The 14,753-nt window shown below is 43.4% G+C and overlaps 1 protein-coding gene across 4 annotated transcripts in view; it reads left to right on the plus strand.

The window, feature by feature from the left end:
* Window positions 1-14,753, plus strand: part of LOC109642232 (cadherin-18) — a 124,902-nt gene that overhangs the window by 62,895 nt on the left and 47,254 nt on the right. For 3 of the 4 annotated variants that reach the window (XM_069512923.1, XM_069512922.1, XM_069512921.1), the window contains exon 2: window positions 13,389-13,961. In XM_069512923.1, coding sequence (XP_069369024.1) covers window positions 13,731-13,961 — 231 coding nt within the window. In that variant the 5' untranslated portion in view covers window positions 13,389-13,730. Of the gene's footprint in view, window positions 1-10,821; window positions 10,847-13,388; window positions 13,962-14,753 lie in introns of those variants that run through there. The other variant, XM_069512924.1, reaches the window with a different exon arrangement.

Consider the following 14,753-nt stretch of genomic DNA (forward strand, 5'->3'; position numbering starts at 1 on the left):
ACACCGTATTTTGAATTCATGCATTAAAAATAAGAGATTACTGAGCATTAGTAGTGATTGGGTAGAGGAGAAATGGCACCACCTTTAACTATCAACATTTTTTTGACACGTTTTCTACATATTATTGCTTTGCAAAAATAATTTACACAAAAACCTTATAGGAAATCTCTCAGCTTGCTACTTTAAGCTAATTGTATTTCTGCTTCATCACCGCTGCTCCAATCTACAGTGAAACAGCCTCACTGATAACTTACAGCTGCACAGAATTAGACATTATTCACACAATCGATCTTGAAATGAAATGTTTTGTTTTTCTGCAGCATCTCAGAGGGAATCGTAGAAATGGAGAACTTCTGTGTCTTGTCGTTTGAAACTAAAAGATTCAATGTGAGGACGGTAGCAAACAGTTTTTAGAACATTTGATATCTTCCTGTATGTCCCATTTGTTAAACTCAGGTGAGATGAGGAAATGCAGTTCAAAGTAATCTCTACAAATGTGGTTTGGATCTTTAAGTATCTCATTTCAGGATTTTTCCTGTTCAGTTTGTCTAAAATCAATCTGGAGCCGAGCTGGACATGCGCACACAGAGAACAGATTTGAGCTGGCAGTCAGAACAAGGCCTTACACAGACCATATGGTTCCATCGGCTTAAACAGGCTGCCAGACGAACGGTAACGGCCAATCAGGAGTCACGTGGTAAGAGCCAGAGGGTGTTTTCCATGAACTCATCAGCCAGGTAGGTGTTGCCGAGGCACATGGTAGTCAATCTGAAAGTGATAACACCTTGGAGGCATTTCACTTGTCTTGGAGGAGGAAAAAAGTTAATCAGCAAACTCTTGTCCTGGTTTAATCTGCGCATTCCAAACACATTAATGCACAGAGGAAAATAAAGTCCTCTCTGGCCTGTTATCATCTCCACTCTTTTTTATTTTGACTTTCATTGCGTACAGTGGGGCACAGAGAACTCTGTGGTATTATTGCACTGTGGGTTTCTTCAGTGAGAGCAACATTAGAATGATTCATCTCCTGCCCTCACTGGCAGTGACGAATGGGCGGCAAAGCGTTTCCTTAAAAAAAAAAAAAAAAAACAACCCCAGCATTATAAAAAGGAAGTTTGATCATGGCGGAGCATTTTTATGAGACTGCAGCATTTTGACCTCAGCAAAACACAATAAATGACGGTCGGTCGCGTTAAAACCCAGAAAATGTCATAATTTTCCATGAATCATAAATATCCAGCTCGTGATGGCTTCATCCATGATATCTACGATGATAGTTTTCAAAGATGTGACTTGAATATACGTGTCATTTATGATAAGTAGATCAACGCGGCCTACATTTGAACAACACGCCGCCATCTATAGAGACATCGCACTGACCTGCTCGAGATGAGTCTGATTTAACATGAAAATACCAACGAAAAAAAAGAGGCTTGAAATTAGTTTTGCAGGAATGCTTGATCTAAATGCAGACAAGAGAAAGATGCAGTGGCTTTCAAGTTTGATGTAGCAGAAAAATGTGTTAAGTGAAAAAGGAAGGAAATTTCTGCTGCAGTGGGACACAGAGAAGAATATTCCCTATCTGCATATTTGTCCACAGTTTTATGGGTAGAGTGTCTCTGCAAGCCCATGAAGACAAAGCCGTTTGATTGCCAATATGCTGCATGAATAGTTAATGTCCTATTAGGGAGGGGGTGGATTTCCATGTCACATTTGTGAGTGTTTGCTCAGAGACTCTTCCCTGTTTTAAATAGCTCTTAAGGATGAACCGTCATTATGTAATCGCTGTGCGTTTCTGCCTGGGATCCTGCAGGCTGCCTCTGAGTATTTATTTTGTTCTCTGCTTAAAAGCGTCGGGGCGGTGGATATGCCTTTTGGTCACATTCGGGAGGTTTCAGCTTCTTCAAGGAGACGCCTGTGTTTTTATTCACCTGGGCACATCCTTCATCATACTTATCCCCCTCTAGATTTACATTCTGAGCTTTAGGCATTCCGCTAACACTTTCATACCGTGAGACGTACACAGAATAAATAGACATTCAAGTCGCTCAAGGAGAGTTAAGCAGAGCATGTTGATACAAGTCTCAGATTAAACTTGTTTCCTGAGTTCTGGTTCAAAAAGTTGCAAAAGAAATCTGAAAAACAAATTACCTTCACTTAATATTTCACATTTACTGCCTTTGTAAGTGTCGCTCTCAACGCACTATGGACTCTAATACAAAAGCCATAGAGTGTGCTGTCATGTCATCGGTGCAAAGAGGAACCCTGATGTGTCTCACTGATAAAACATTAGTGAGCTGTGGGCCTGTCAGACCCGCTCAGCCTTCACGTGCTTCTCCGGGATGTGAAAATGTGAGATAGATGTTAATTGGACCATGCCAACGATTTATGAGAGGGATGGGGAGAGGGGCGGGAGCTGGACCCGGCGTCCCTACTGATTCACAGATCTGAGGTGGATGAGAGGCAAGCCTGGGGGAGGGGGGGAGTTAAGACGACAGTGAAGATTTTAATAATATCTCTTGAACATTTCTGCAAAAGCTCGGGGTCAACACTTTTATTAAAACGCAGCAATAGTTGACCTTAATATGGTTGAAGTCTTTCAGAGGGTGTGTATGTGCAGTCGGTGCAGTGAGTGAGTCAGACGTCCAGGACGGAGAATAGTGCAAACACGCATCTTTTCACCATTCGCACATTTACTATATTTCCCAATGAATGGAGGTCGTTGTTTAATTCATGCGGCCGCTCCGTCGCTGTGAGTGTTGCAGCTGGGTGGCGTCGTGTGAAAGCAGATTTTCTTAGAACCGTCTCCAGAACTGTGATTGAACCATTCACTTTGTAACAACATCTGGCTGCTGCCATGCCCCGGGTACTCTGCTGGTGCCAAACCATCAAATCTTGTGCCAAAGTGTCAAACAGCTTTCCATGTGCTGAAATGAATCTAAACAAGTCGGGAAACCTGGGTCAGAAGCCGTATTTATTAATCCAGACAAGCAGTTGCTACTCAGACCCGAGTTTATTTATGTTCGTGGTGATAAAACCTTTTGTTTGAAGGACATTTTATAGTGTCAGGTGTGAATGTGGTTGGAGATCTATTGCTCATAATTTCTATAAAGAGCAACTGAATCCTGTTCTAACGTGTTTGAGAGACAGAAATACAAACTCTCCAAACCATCGAGAATTCATTTTCACTAGTTTTTCCTCCGATGGCCACGTCTTGGATACTTCTAGGATACAATCTTTAAACAAGTTTTATAATCAAAAAGTACTTACTAAGGCAAATGTTCACACTTGTCAGATGAGGTTTTCTGACAAGTTTAATTTGTTGGGGATTTATGGCTTTTCAGAGGCAATAGAAACTTGTGGCGGAGTTAAATTCAATTCAGGAGAGTTAATTTGTCCAAACAAGATGTTGACTACACGATCAAAGTGCACAAACTGTCGACTGCACACCTACACACAACAACAATCCAAAAATACCAAAATTAAAAAGAGTTAAAATACTCAGGAGTGCAAAAAAACACAGGAGTGAGTCAGCCGGCCCATCGCCGGCCAACAAAGTCCAATACCACAGAGGCACAGGCAGTAAAGTCTAATTTACAAACGCAGTTATAAAGTTCATAAACAAGTCAGACTGACCATTTCTTTTATTACGGCTGCTCACAATTCTTACGGCTCCTGGAATACAAACAAACACTGTTTATTTTGATTAACCATCAACTGAAAGTAGTCAGACGGGAATTTAATGGACTCGACTTCGACTAGACATTTGCACATTTGAATTCACTTGATCCTGATTTTTATTTGGAAGAAATAAATCCTGCATTTGCACCAAAATCACATTATTTTCGCAAGTTCTGTCATAATTTGTCTCGTAGTTTTCGTTTTAATCCGGCTGACGAACAAACAACTGCAGATGAAAACACTAAGTCCTTGTCAGAGATAATCAAGAAATAAAATGCAAGATTAATGAATGAGAACTGCAGTTATTTAGAGGGCCGAATATTTAAATCTCTCTTCAGAACAATCTGTTAAAGTAACACAGTGAAAGAATAAAGAAGGAACAAGAAGGAAACAAGAAACACTTTAGGAAAACTCCACCGGTGATTTAGAGAAAGAGAAAACAAAGTGTGTGAAAATCACAATCTCAGTTCGAAGTGAGAAAGTCGTGATTCTCATTTTGGGGCAGAAACAGGTTTCTGTAAATAGCTGATTGTCTTTGTTTTTCTCATGATGCTGCAGCAGGTTTACATTTTGACGGCGTTGGTATTAATGCATCGAGAGAAAAAACAGTGTGAGTGCGATAACGCAACACCCCCCCCCCCCCTCCACACACACACAGAGCCTGGCCCACACAACATACTGTGTTGTCTCCTCACCCTTCCCCTCCTCATCTCCCTGCCGTCTACATCACCGGCTTTTTCTTTATTTGGACAATGAGGTGGCATATTTGCCCCCCCCCCCCCCCACCCCCACTCTCTTTCCCATGAGCCTCTGTTGGCACCTGAAGAGCAGCGTGGCGAGCATCTGCGAAGCCCCCAAATCTCCCGCACTTCAACCTCTCACGAGGGAATCTACCTGGCAGCGGGAAAGCAAGCTTATCTGTGTATGAAATGCTAATGTGAATAGCCTCAGCCCTACTTTGTGGATGAGAGCACAGGGGCCCTCTCCTTGTTGTAAAACCCACCTGCTCCGTGTGTTTCAGCATGTGTGAAAAGTGCGAAGCCTGCCAAACTGCCTCGGCCCGAATTTAGACTTCGCAGACATGAAGAGAACCAAGTGCTGCAGGGGATGTGAATACATTTTCACTCTCAATCCACCTGGCTGCTTTTTCTCTTGTTCTGTTCGGCACCGAGCGACCTCAATCCCAAAAGCACTAGAGGCTCGCCCAAGTGGTGCAGAAAGGATTAGTCACTTCATTGATTCGTTGAAATTTATCAACAATTGCTACAACTCATTAATCATTGAAGTCATTTATTAAGACAAAGCGCTTATTAAATTAGAGGATTTAGTGATTTTATTGTTCGAGGATGACAAAACAAAATGAATTCATGTCTTTATAGGAAACCATTTGTAAACAAGTGGTCCAACCTGAGTCACAGTATAATTACATGTCCTGAGTTATACCATCAGACTGATTTCAAGCCTTATATAAGGTGATTCGGTTTTAATCACCCCCTCTCTTAAGTCAGACTCGGCTGATCCGACTTTAAAATTTCCTTAAACACGTAACCGTGAAGTTTTTTCCATGATCTGTTGCAGGGCTTGCCCGTGGTCTTTCAGATACCTGATGGTGAAATATCTAAAGTGTGCTTTAGGAACATTTCCACCTTGCAACAGTGATTTGGAGTTTCCACGTTCCATCCACGAACATGGAGGAGGTGAGGCTGCGTTCCGCCACCAGGGGAAATGGAGATGCTTCGGCCTCTCATCTTGAAAAACAATCTTTGTTTACGACATTTTGTTGAGAGAAGCGTTAATGTGGATAATCATAAACTGACCAAAATTAAGTGCGGAACCAAAGTTAATAAATAATCATTTAATGTTGTCATGAATTAAATATCAGCGGGTTTTAGAGTTTGTCAGACAAACCAAGCAATTTGTCCAAATGTTTACATTTTACAGATCGACTCTAATAATGGTGAGTCAGAGCGCTGCATTCGAGCGTTTGCAGTTTGTCTCGTTCACATCACTTTGACGGACCCGTGTCTGGATGTCGTGCGGCAGCGTTGCGGTCGGAGCGGAGAGATGATGATGATGATGATGATGATGCTAGTTGAAAAACTGCGTCCTCTCTCTCCCTGCAGTGGCCGGCAGATGGGTGCTGTCTGCTCCATCCTGTGTGATGAGAGCTCAAGAATTCAGCCATTAAACACACAACAGATGGGACATTTTCCTTCTTCCGCCCAGCTCTCATTAAGCAGCCAGACAACATATAGCGGGGAAGACGAGCGAAGGCATGTTTTTCTAATTTGAAGGGGAAAAAAATTGAGGATGAACTCCTCCTTGACAAATATAATTAAGGTTGTTTAGCTTGGCATGTAAACACGAGGAGATGAACCCATCGGAGGCTCTCATCTCGGAAACCTTTGGCTCGGCAAGCTGTGTGAGGTGCACTGAGTTTTGGGTTTGTGGTAATCAAAGCTGAGGGTGAAGACAGATGGCGTTTGGACGGTAGCGCACTGGAAGGACAAGTTGCTGTTGACTTTGGGAGACATGGTGGGAGGGGGTGACTGACACACCATCCTGCCCACATGACTCAGTGGGAGTCATTACTGCAATGGGCCTAATTACCTTCCGGCCTAATCTGTGTTTAAAAGCCTGCTGCTTATTGCTTTTAATTACCCACAAGTGAATTGAAAAAGACTGAAATGCAAGGTTGGAGAATTTGTCTGTTGTGTTTCAGGATTTGTTTATCCACGAGGGAGATGGTAGCAATCTTGACACATTTCTTAAGAGTTAGATCTTGAAGAAATGATAAGTTTGGTCTAGCTCGGAGAGTTAATGTGTTTAATTATCACAATAAAAGTCATGTTGTTTTTGCAAACCAACACTACTTATATCGATATATACTGTTATTTTATTGTATTGCTGTTTATGAAATTGTATTAATTATTGATAATGTTTTACTGCCCATCCTTATCATATAAAATATCATATATATCATACATGTACAACATTATATTGGCAATTTCTTTACAGATACATTGGTATTTGCATTGGACCCAAAATATTAATGTCGTCCGGGCTGTTCTTTACACAGAGGCCTTCAACTGTCCTCATACTCAGGAGCACAAGTTTATCTGACAGCCTGTTTTTTCCATTTTCGTTTAAAATGTCATGCAGACGTTTGTATTGTCTGTAGCCTTAAAGCTAAATTATTTTCACTTTCAAGGCGAGAAGACAGGGTTGAGTCTCAGCTCCTCAGATGTCTATTTGACAAGAAGACAAGTCGAGGGTAGTGGGGTCGTGATTATTAGACGATCTCAAAGTTGTTTTCTGTCTCGGGTTATGTAACGTGATGAAAGTCGTTTTTTCGCAGGTGTTGGAATATAGAGCTGAAGTTAACTTGGAGTGAGAGAAAAAAAATCCATCATGTGCTGCTGGGAAGCTGCTTAAATTGAGGTATAATGTGTTTTGGTTAAATGGAGTGGAGTTGTAGTGTAGAGCAGTGGCAGGGAGGAAATGAGATTGGTGCCATTAATTTTGGTTCGGGGATGCTTGAAGGTGAAGCAAACGTGTGACGAGTTGCTGGTTCATATTTCCGACAAGCAGCTGCAGCAAACCACAGATCTGCTGCCTCACATTCTCGAGAACGTCAGTAATGTTTCCCTCATTCATGATTTATCAGGTTAATCGCAGTGTTCATTTTAATGACCTGACCTCCCTGATCCGTGGATAAAACAGCAATGTACTTATATTTACCAAGAATTTAGAAACCTCCATAACGACATGTTTGCATCAGGTAACATACTCAGTCGGGGTATACTGATGAAGCTGCTGCGGTGATGGTGGCAGAAAAAGGCGGTGCCTGCAGGAGGTGACTGAGGTGATACATGAACAGATATTACGCCGAGTTTTGCACCTGAAACGTTTCAGATCTCACGCTGAGTGAAAGTAGCTAAAGTAACAGCATGAGACCATGTACTCCGTTGTAGGTACTAGTCAGTGCTTGGCTCCATTTGTCATCACCTCCGCCCAGTGTGTTGTGTTTTCACCCCTTGTTGTTTTGGTTGTAAGAAAGATTATGCAAAAACTAAGAATATGATAATACCTAACCGTGTACAGTATAGCTCACACAGAGATGGGAGTTGAAACAAGCGTCTCATAAGAAGAAGACAGTATTTGTAGAACCGGTTAAAACAATCCAGTCAATCAGTCTGAGCAAGCAGTGATTCCCTTTCCTCGTAAGATGGCATCGTGGGAAACGCTACAGTCTGCCGGGCTAAACCCCCCTGAGTCGCTGGCACCGCTCTCCAACCTGTTTGTCTCCTCCAATTTCACGGAACCTCGAGGGTGTGCCACACATTCAGAGGATTGTCTGGCTCGAGAAGCTGATCGGACTAATCTGCTTCCTTTCACAAACAACGGGCCGAGTCGGGTCGGATCACCCAAAAAAGACTCCGTGCAAAAGCAGAACAGGTACAGATCAATCACACGCGCTTTGGCAGCTCTGACAAACTGACATGACCGTCGGTGAGTCAGGGAAAGAATGCATGTCGAGTTCCAAAGCAAATACGACGCCAACCGTGAATATTTATTACGATCACTGCTCATTGTTTAGATGCAGGAACCTTTTTTTTTTTTTTTGCTTTAAAAAATAAAATAAACATAACCATTACCTTCGTTTGCATTTTCAATATGTTGCACAGGGTGTGTGATGATGGTTCTCGTGCAGAGCTGAAAGTGAGCGAGTGATACAGATAAAAATCCTCTTTTGTGATGTGTCTGATATTTTTACAGGAAATATCTCTGTCTTACAATTCAAGAAATCTCACCCTGTATGTGACTTACATCTCAAAAACCAAAGGAAGTGCAGCGTTGAATTTGGACGGACGTGATAAACTTTGAGTTGAAACGGGGGAACAGTGTAAGCGAACATTGTCAATCACGGTTCGGAGTTCTGCGTAGTGAGTCGAGCTTCACCGATTTTGAACGGCAGCGGTGCCGCGGCTTCAGGGTCCAGCAGCAGGTGTTTACTTGCAGCGGCTCAATTACTGCAGGTCACTTTTAACAGTCACAGAAATAAACCTGCAGCCAGAATCTGCACGGGTCGAGCAAACAGCTAATTCAGAAACAGGCGGGCTTAGAGTGGAAGTAACTAGGCAGAATCTGTTTTTAGCTAATCCTTTAAATCAAACACCAGACATATCAGAGTACGTCATGCACCCGTGTTGTTTTACTGTGTTTTGCCAAGACTCAGTTCCGATTTTCCCCGTCTCAGTCCTTGAACTCCAAAATGTTCAAAGCCATGTCGCCTACAACAAGAAATGCGAACGAGACCAGAACACGCAGGATTTGTCTCGAAGCGTGTTTTTCCATTCAGCTGCATGCAGAGCTCCGTCTGATTCAGCAGAACACACGTTCGTGCCCAGGCCTCGGGAACATTTCACAGCACCGTTGCAGACAAACACGGCAGATATTTTGCCGTGTCACTAATTTTCTCCTCCGCTGTTTGTATTTTCCTGTACTCGCTTTAATCCTCCTGTTTACTCACCGTAGCTCAGCGAAACATTACCCGAGACTACAGGCAACACACCCACCCTGTGAACGGGTGGAAAATATTTGTATTTGTTCTTTTTCGGACGAGGCGCAAAGTCAACAGACTCTTTGTGCCGTGGTTGTCTCTCCTCCCGGCTGCTCCTCTTTGAGCTTGATGATAGACAGAGGTTCGGCGATATGTGCTTTGACCTGCCCCGGTCCTGCGCTATCTGGTGTTTGACATCGGCACAGAGCTGATGCTGTGAAATCGAATGCACTGGGTGAGCATCCAGCAGGAGGCCAAAACATTAGCTATTAGAAGCGAGTGACGGGAGCCTGTTCCAACCTGCATCTCTGCTGCTCGCTCGACATCTCTCCCTCTCTTGCCGTCTTTCGTTTTACTTTATCTTTCTGGCTTTTAAAGTGTTTCCCCTCCCGCGGTGTCATCAGTGGCTGCGGTTACGTGCGAGAACTGTTGACTATCCTACAGCTGAAATTTTATTCCACTTGGGATTGTTTACGTGACCATGCTGATTCCCTGAGATTTACTTTTTTCTGTCACAGTATTTCTGCAGAAACGAGAATATGAAACACAGCAAATATTCACATTGTAGGATTCTGATTTTATAGATTCAGATTGTTTTTGTCTGCTCATCAATAAATCTTTACAGTACAAGTGGCATTGACCCGTTCATATACATTCATGCAGCTCTTCTTCTATTACACACACAGCTGGCACAGTCATCGGGGCAGTGTCTTGCTCAAGGACACGTCATGCTGAAAAGAGGAGCTGGGGATCAAACCACCGACCTTCTGGTTGCTGGAAGAGAACATACTGTATTTGTTGAACATATGAACACAGGTTTAGTGCTCAAGTGAATATTTCCTGCAGAAAAACAGTGGGAAAGTTGTAGCATGACAACCATGTCGTCCAGTTATATGTTTTTATTGAAAAGTATGAACAAAGATTGTTGCACGTCTGTAAAAGCAGCATCAACAAAACCAACAGAATTGCATGTAAACACAGCCATCTTGTGTGCACCCTGCCAAAGATCCTGGTGGCTGCCGCTGTGCATAACCCATCCTGTTAAACGCTGCACATATACAAACATGCCTTGGGCAGCAGGCTGCTCAAAACAATATCATCAACATAAAAGGGGCAAATTATTTCCATTGACAGAACCAGATGCTGTTGATTTCATGGCTCCCTGAAATGTATTTTGCTTAGAATCAGCGTGATAATCAGACAATTAGGAGACTGATTGAAGAGAGCCCCAGGAGGCAAAAGTGAAACCACTGGAAAAGATATTCTCATTCTGACACACGCAGCCTGACTCACTCAGGTACCTACAATTTTCTCACCAGTGCTTTGACTTTGCAGGGAAATTGGTTCCAAAGGTAGAATCAAGATATTATTGAATCATAAAAAAAATGATTTTGAACCGAGAAGAAAAGCCTTAAAGAAGTGCACTCTCTCATCTTTGCTTTCGTTCCCCCAGCTACAGCAGGATGTGGGTGTAGCTGCACCTATGCAGATGAGGATCTTTCTCCAGATTACACATGTTCGGTGTCTGCCTGAGTATTTATCCTCCGCTGCTTTAATCCAAGTGGATGTTGAACAGACTCTCACAGCCTGAGCCAGCAGCAGGTATTGTCCATTACAACAGCTGCACTTAGTCAACAACAAATATAGTTGAGCTGGATAATTTGCATGTAGAGATATATAAAACATGGGGATTAGTCAGAGGGTTCTAAGAACATCTTAATCCATATATATGTAAAAATATTTATATTCATAAAAAATAAAAAAAAGTCAGTTATTATCCCTCAAAGTGTGCGACAGTGGTAAGTTGCATTAGCGTCTCGTTTTAAGGTTTCGCTCTAATGCTGTCACATGCATTGTACGCAGCAGCGTTTGAAGTCTGTCAGCTCTTATATCCCATTAAGTATCAAATACATGTGTTTGTCCTTTTCGTTAATCCCCACGAAGCTGCCACTCCGCAGCACTTCGAACGTCGGGCCCCCCCGCCTGCTGCGAGTCACTATTTCACCATGTGTTTACTTCCTCTTGTTATTATGATTATTGAGGGAAAAGGAACCTAAATGTAATTTTTTTTAAATTATTTACTGTGTTGACCTCTGTCATAATTCACCGCAGACGTTTGAAGCACATCCACTGAAACAGAGACAGTTTCCTCATAAAAAGAAGCTTTTCAACATAATCCACCACCCTGGATGACGAGAGCGAGGGTTTAACTTGCTGTTGCCTTCACGTCTTCACCGGAAGACCGTGTCATGTTTTTACCCCTGATCCAAGTCTGCGAGATCGAACCTCTTTTTATTGTTATGGCCGTGGAGATGATGTGCAGATCAGAATCCAGGCCACAGGTTCCCCAGCTCATCAGGAGCAATGAGGTGCAGCTGGGATCTCCATCAGCAGCTGAGGCTGGAGGGTTTATAAGGACGTCTGGTTTCCTTGTGCACTTGGTTGTTTGCTGTCAGAGAGTCAACACCTTCAGTTGGTTCTCTGAGTTTGTGTTGTTGGTTTTGCTTATTCTGTTAATGTGTTGTTTGCTCATTGTTATTTACCCCACTCCTCTTTTGTTTCTCTGTGACTCCCACTCTCTTTTGGTTTGATTTTCCAGGTTTTGTTTTTTGAAATCTAACATTTCCTTTACACATTTTCTTGAGGAGGTTGCTTCGTGGTTTGAGCCTGATTTACAAATGTATCAGCAGTTCAAGGAAGGAACTAACTATTTGGATTTTGAATTAATTGATCATTTTCCTAAATAAATCCAACTTCTTGGTCAGACCAGTCAGTCGGTGTCGCGGTCAGAAGCAGTCATGTCTCTGTAGCTTTCAAGATAAATCCTCAAAATCTAATATTTGATGTTGTTGAGGTTGTTTTTATTAACCTCTTAATAGACTCTGCTTCAAACAGACAGGACAGGCAGTGGAATTCTCTGCAGCTACTTCAGGGGAGCGAAATGTTCCCAGTAGTACTCACATAAAAAGAAAGAAACGAGCGACGTGAGGAATCTCGGTCCACTGAGGGGTCTGATGTTTTCATCTGTGACTTTCAGGGGGAGCCCTTGTAATAACAATGGGCGGACGTGTTTGTCACACAGTCAACGCGGCTGAAAGTTCTCTGAGATGAGAATATTTTGTCACCCGGCAGGTGTACAGTTGTTTTAAAGTACAATCACCAGAGCCTGTATTCTATGCACCTTCACTACCAAAGCAATCTCCAGCTCGACGTGGTCTGCTCTTAAGGAAGTCCTCAAATCGTCCTGCACAGAAGCTTTAATGAGACTTTCTTTCGTTGTCAAATCTCATTGAAAGGCGTCTCGGAGCAGCAATGTCAAACGATGCAATTTTGTCTCATCAAAAAAGGAAAATGAGCGAGCAGCGATTTCATGCTTCAGCAGCACTTAAATAACAACACTTAAGTTACGTCTTAACTCTCCATAATGTCTCCTCGGAGTTTCAGGGGTGCAGTGCACATTTAATGCAAAGGTGGCGCCCTGACGAGCCGAGGTTCACTCGCCAACACAGAAACCCGACGAAGCTCGCAGTTATTATTTACTACCTCAGTGCCACCTTCAATATATAATTTTGATTTAGAAAAACTGTTTCCCTCTGTCTTTTCCGTCCCAGTGCGTTCTAAAAATCACCCTCCGCTCCACGTCTGAGTGGCTTGATGTCTGCGCTTATCATAGTAAATGTATTTCTTCCTGCCACACTTATTATTCACCGTGCCGCGGCGCACGCTAAGCCTCGCGGTCTGCCCCGGTTGTGTTAAAACATCCCAGATGTTTTAATGAAGCCAGCTCATCCTTTTGAGTTTCAGGGCCGACGCTGCTCTGCTGTGATACGTGACTCTGACCTCACGTGGCAGCGTCGGTCACCAAACAGTGCTGTGACCTCACAGGCATGGACGACCCCTTAACAGCAACAGCTCCTGAAGTCCAGACTAGTTTGTGTCATCTGCATAATGGGGGGGGGGGGGGATGGTGGGAAGACTGAAGCAGAATTTTTGAAGTTTGAAGTGCACATCCTCATCTGAAAGGATTTATGAGTCGCAATTTAATTGGAGGGAATTAGCGGACATTTAGCTTCTTCTTCTATCCGTCAAATTAATCTCTGTGTGTTTCTCTTTCCTCTTGTCTCTCTCTCTCTTTCTCTCCCAGGAAATCCAGAATGGCTCCAGGGATTAACCTTTGCTCTTGGTAGAACTACCCAGAAGTTCACGTCCCTTTTTTGCGGCGCATCTCACAGCCCGGGAAATTCCATAATGTAAACGCATCCTGCTCTTTTTGTTTTTCTTCGATAAACCTTCGGCTTTGGGCCATGAACCTTAGAGGAGCTACCAGAACCACGGTTTCCTTCGTTTGGATTTAGATCCCTGTTTTGCCTGGACTACATCACGGACCTGCAGCGGTGGCTAGTGGTGGTGGTGGTGGTGGCGGTGGTGGCGGGAGGACCCCTCCACCTTGGAATACAGGGATAACTTTACAAAAGCGCGTGCCGCCATGAGGATATCCGCCACCTCTTGTATCTGTCCCTTTCTGGTGTGCCTCTGCTTCATCCAGAGGTGCTACGGTGCGAGCCACCATGTCCCGTCTAAAGTGCCCTCCAAGAACCAGACCAAATTGGCCAACGGGGAGACGGAGGTGCACCACAGACCTAAGCGTGGCTGGATCTGGAACCAGTTCTTTGTTTTAGAAGAACACATGGGACCAAAAGCACAGTATGTGGGAAAGGTAGGATTTTACTGAACTGACTGCGACTGCAAAAAAAAGAATCTTTTGATCCCAGGGAACAGCTTACTTGGCATTTTTGTGTCTCCTCTTGTTTGTTGAGAAGTGGGTTACAGCAGGAACAAGCTGTTCCATTGAGGTAGATTGCCACATTGGCACTGTACAGCTTTTCCCTCTTCTGATGTGGAGATCCAGTTCTCATTCGTCAAGGTGTTTGTGTTCCTTTTCTGTCGTTACAAAGTCCGACCGGATTCCCCTCATGATAAATGTCCCAAAAAAAAAAGTTGAATTCTCTGTAATTAAGGAGCCTCTCAGCACGTCGGCCACTCTGGGAAGCCGACGACACGAGACTGGATTGAGTTTGAAAGTGAGAGTGGCCCTTACATCACGCTATCTTTGAACTGAAATATTAGATTTGGTTTCTCTGAGGGAAATGATCCCAGATTTGATCTCTTTGTGGAAAATGAACCGGCGCTGTAAGAAATTGAACAGTGGTCCAATGGGGACATAGCGTCTCATAGTTAGAAGATTTTCCGAATGTAATTCCAGTGTCATTCCAGAGTGACTGATGGCCCTCACAGAGGGAAAGATAGCAGTGGGTGTTCTCCGTGCTTCTGCAGAGGTGACGGTGTAGCGTGGTTGTTGGCGATTGGCGGTGGTGACTTTTCTGTTAGCTCCACAATAAGCCACAGGGAGCTGGTTAAGTCCTCTGCTTGCAGATTGCCTGCCCTTATCTCCTGAAATGTGAAAATGTATTTCTCTGCTGCAGTGATCATTATTCTAGGCACTCAGGCA

Source organism: Paralichthys olivaceus, chromosome 17 (genome assembly GCF_024713975.1).
Source record: "Paralichthys olivaceus isolate ysfri-2021 chromosome 17, ASM2471397v2, whole genome shotgun sequence".
NCBI lineage: Eukaryota > Metazoa > Chordata > Actinopteri > Pleuronectiformes > Paralichthyidae > Paralichthys > Paralichthys olivaceus.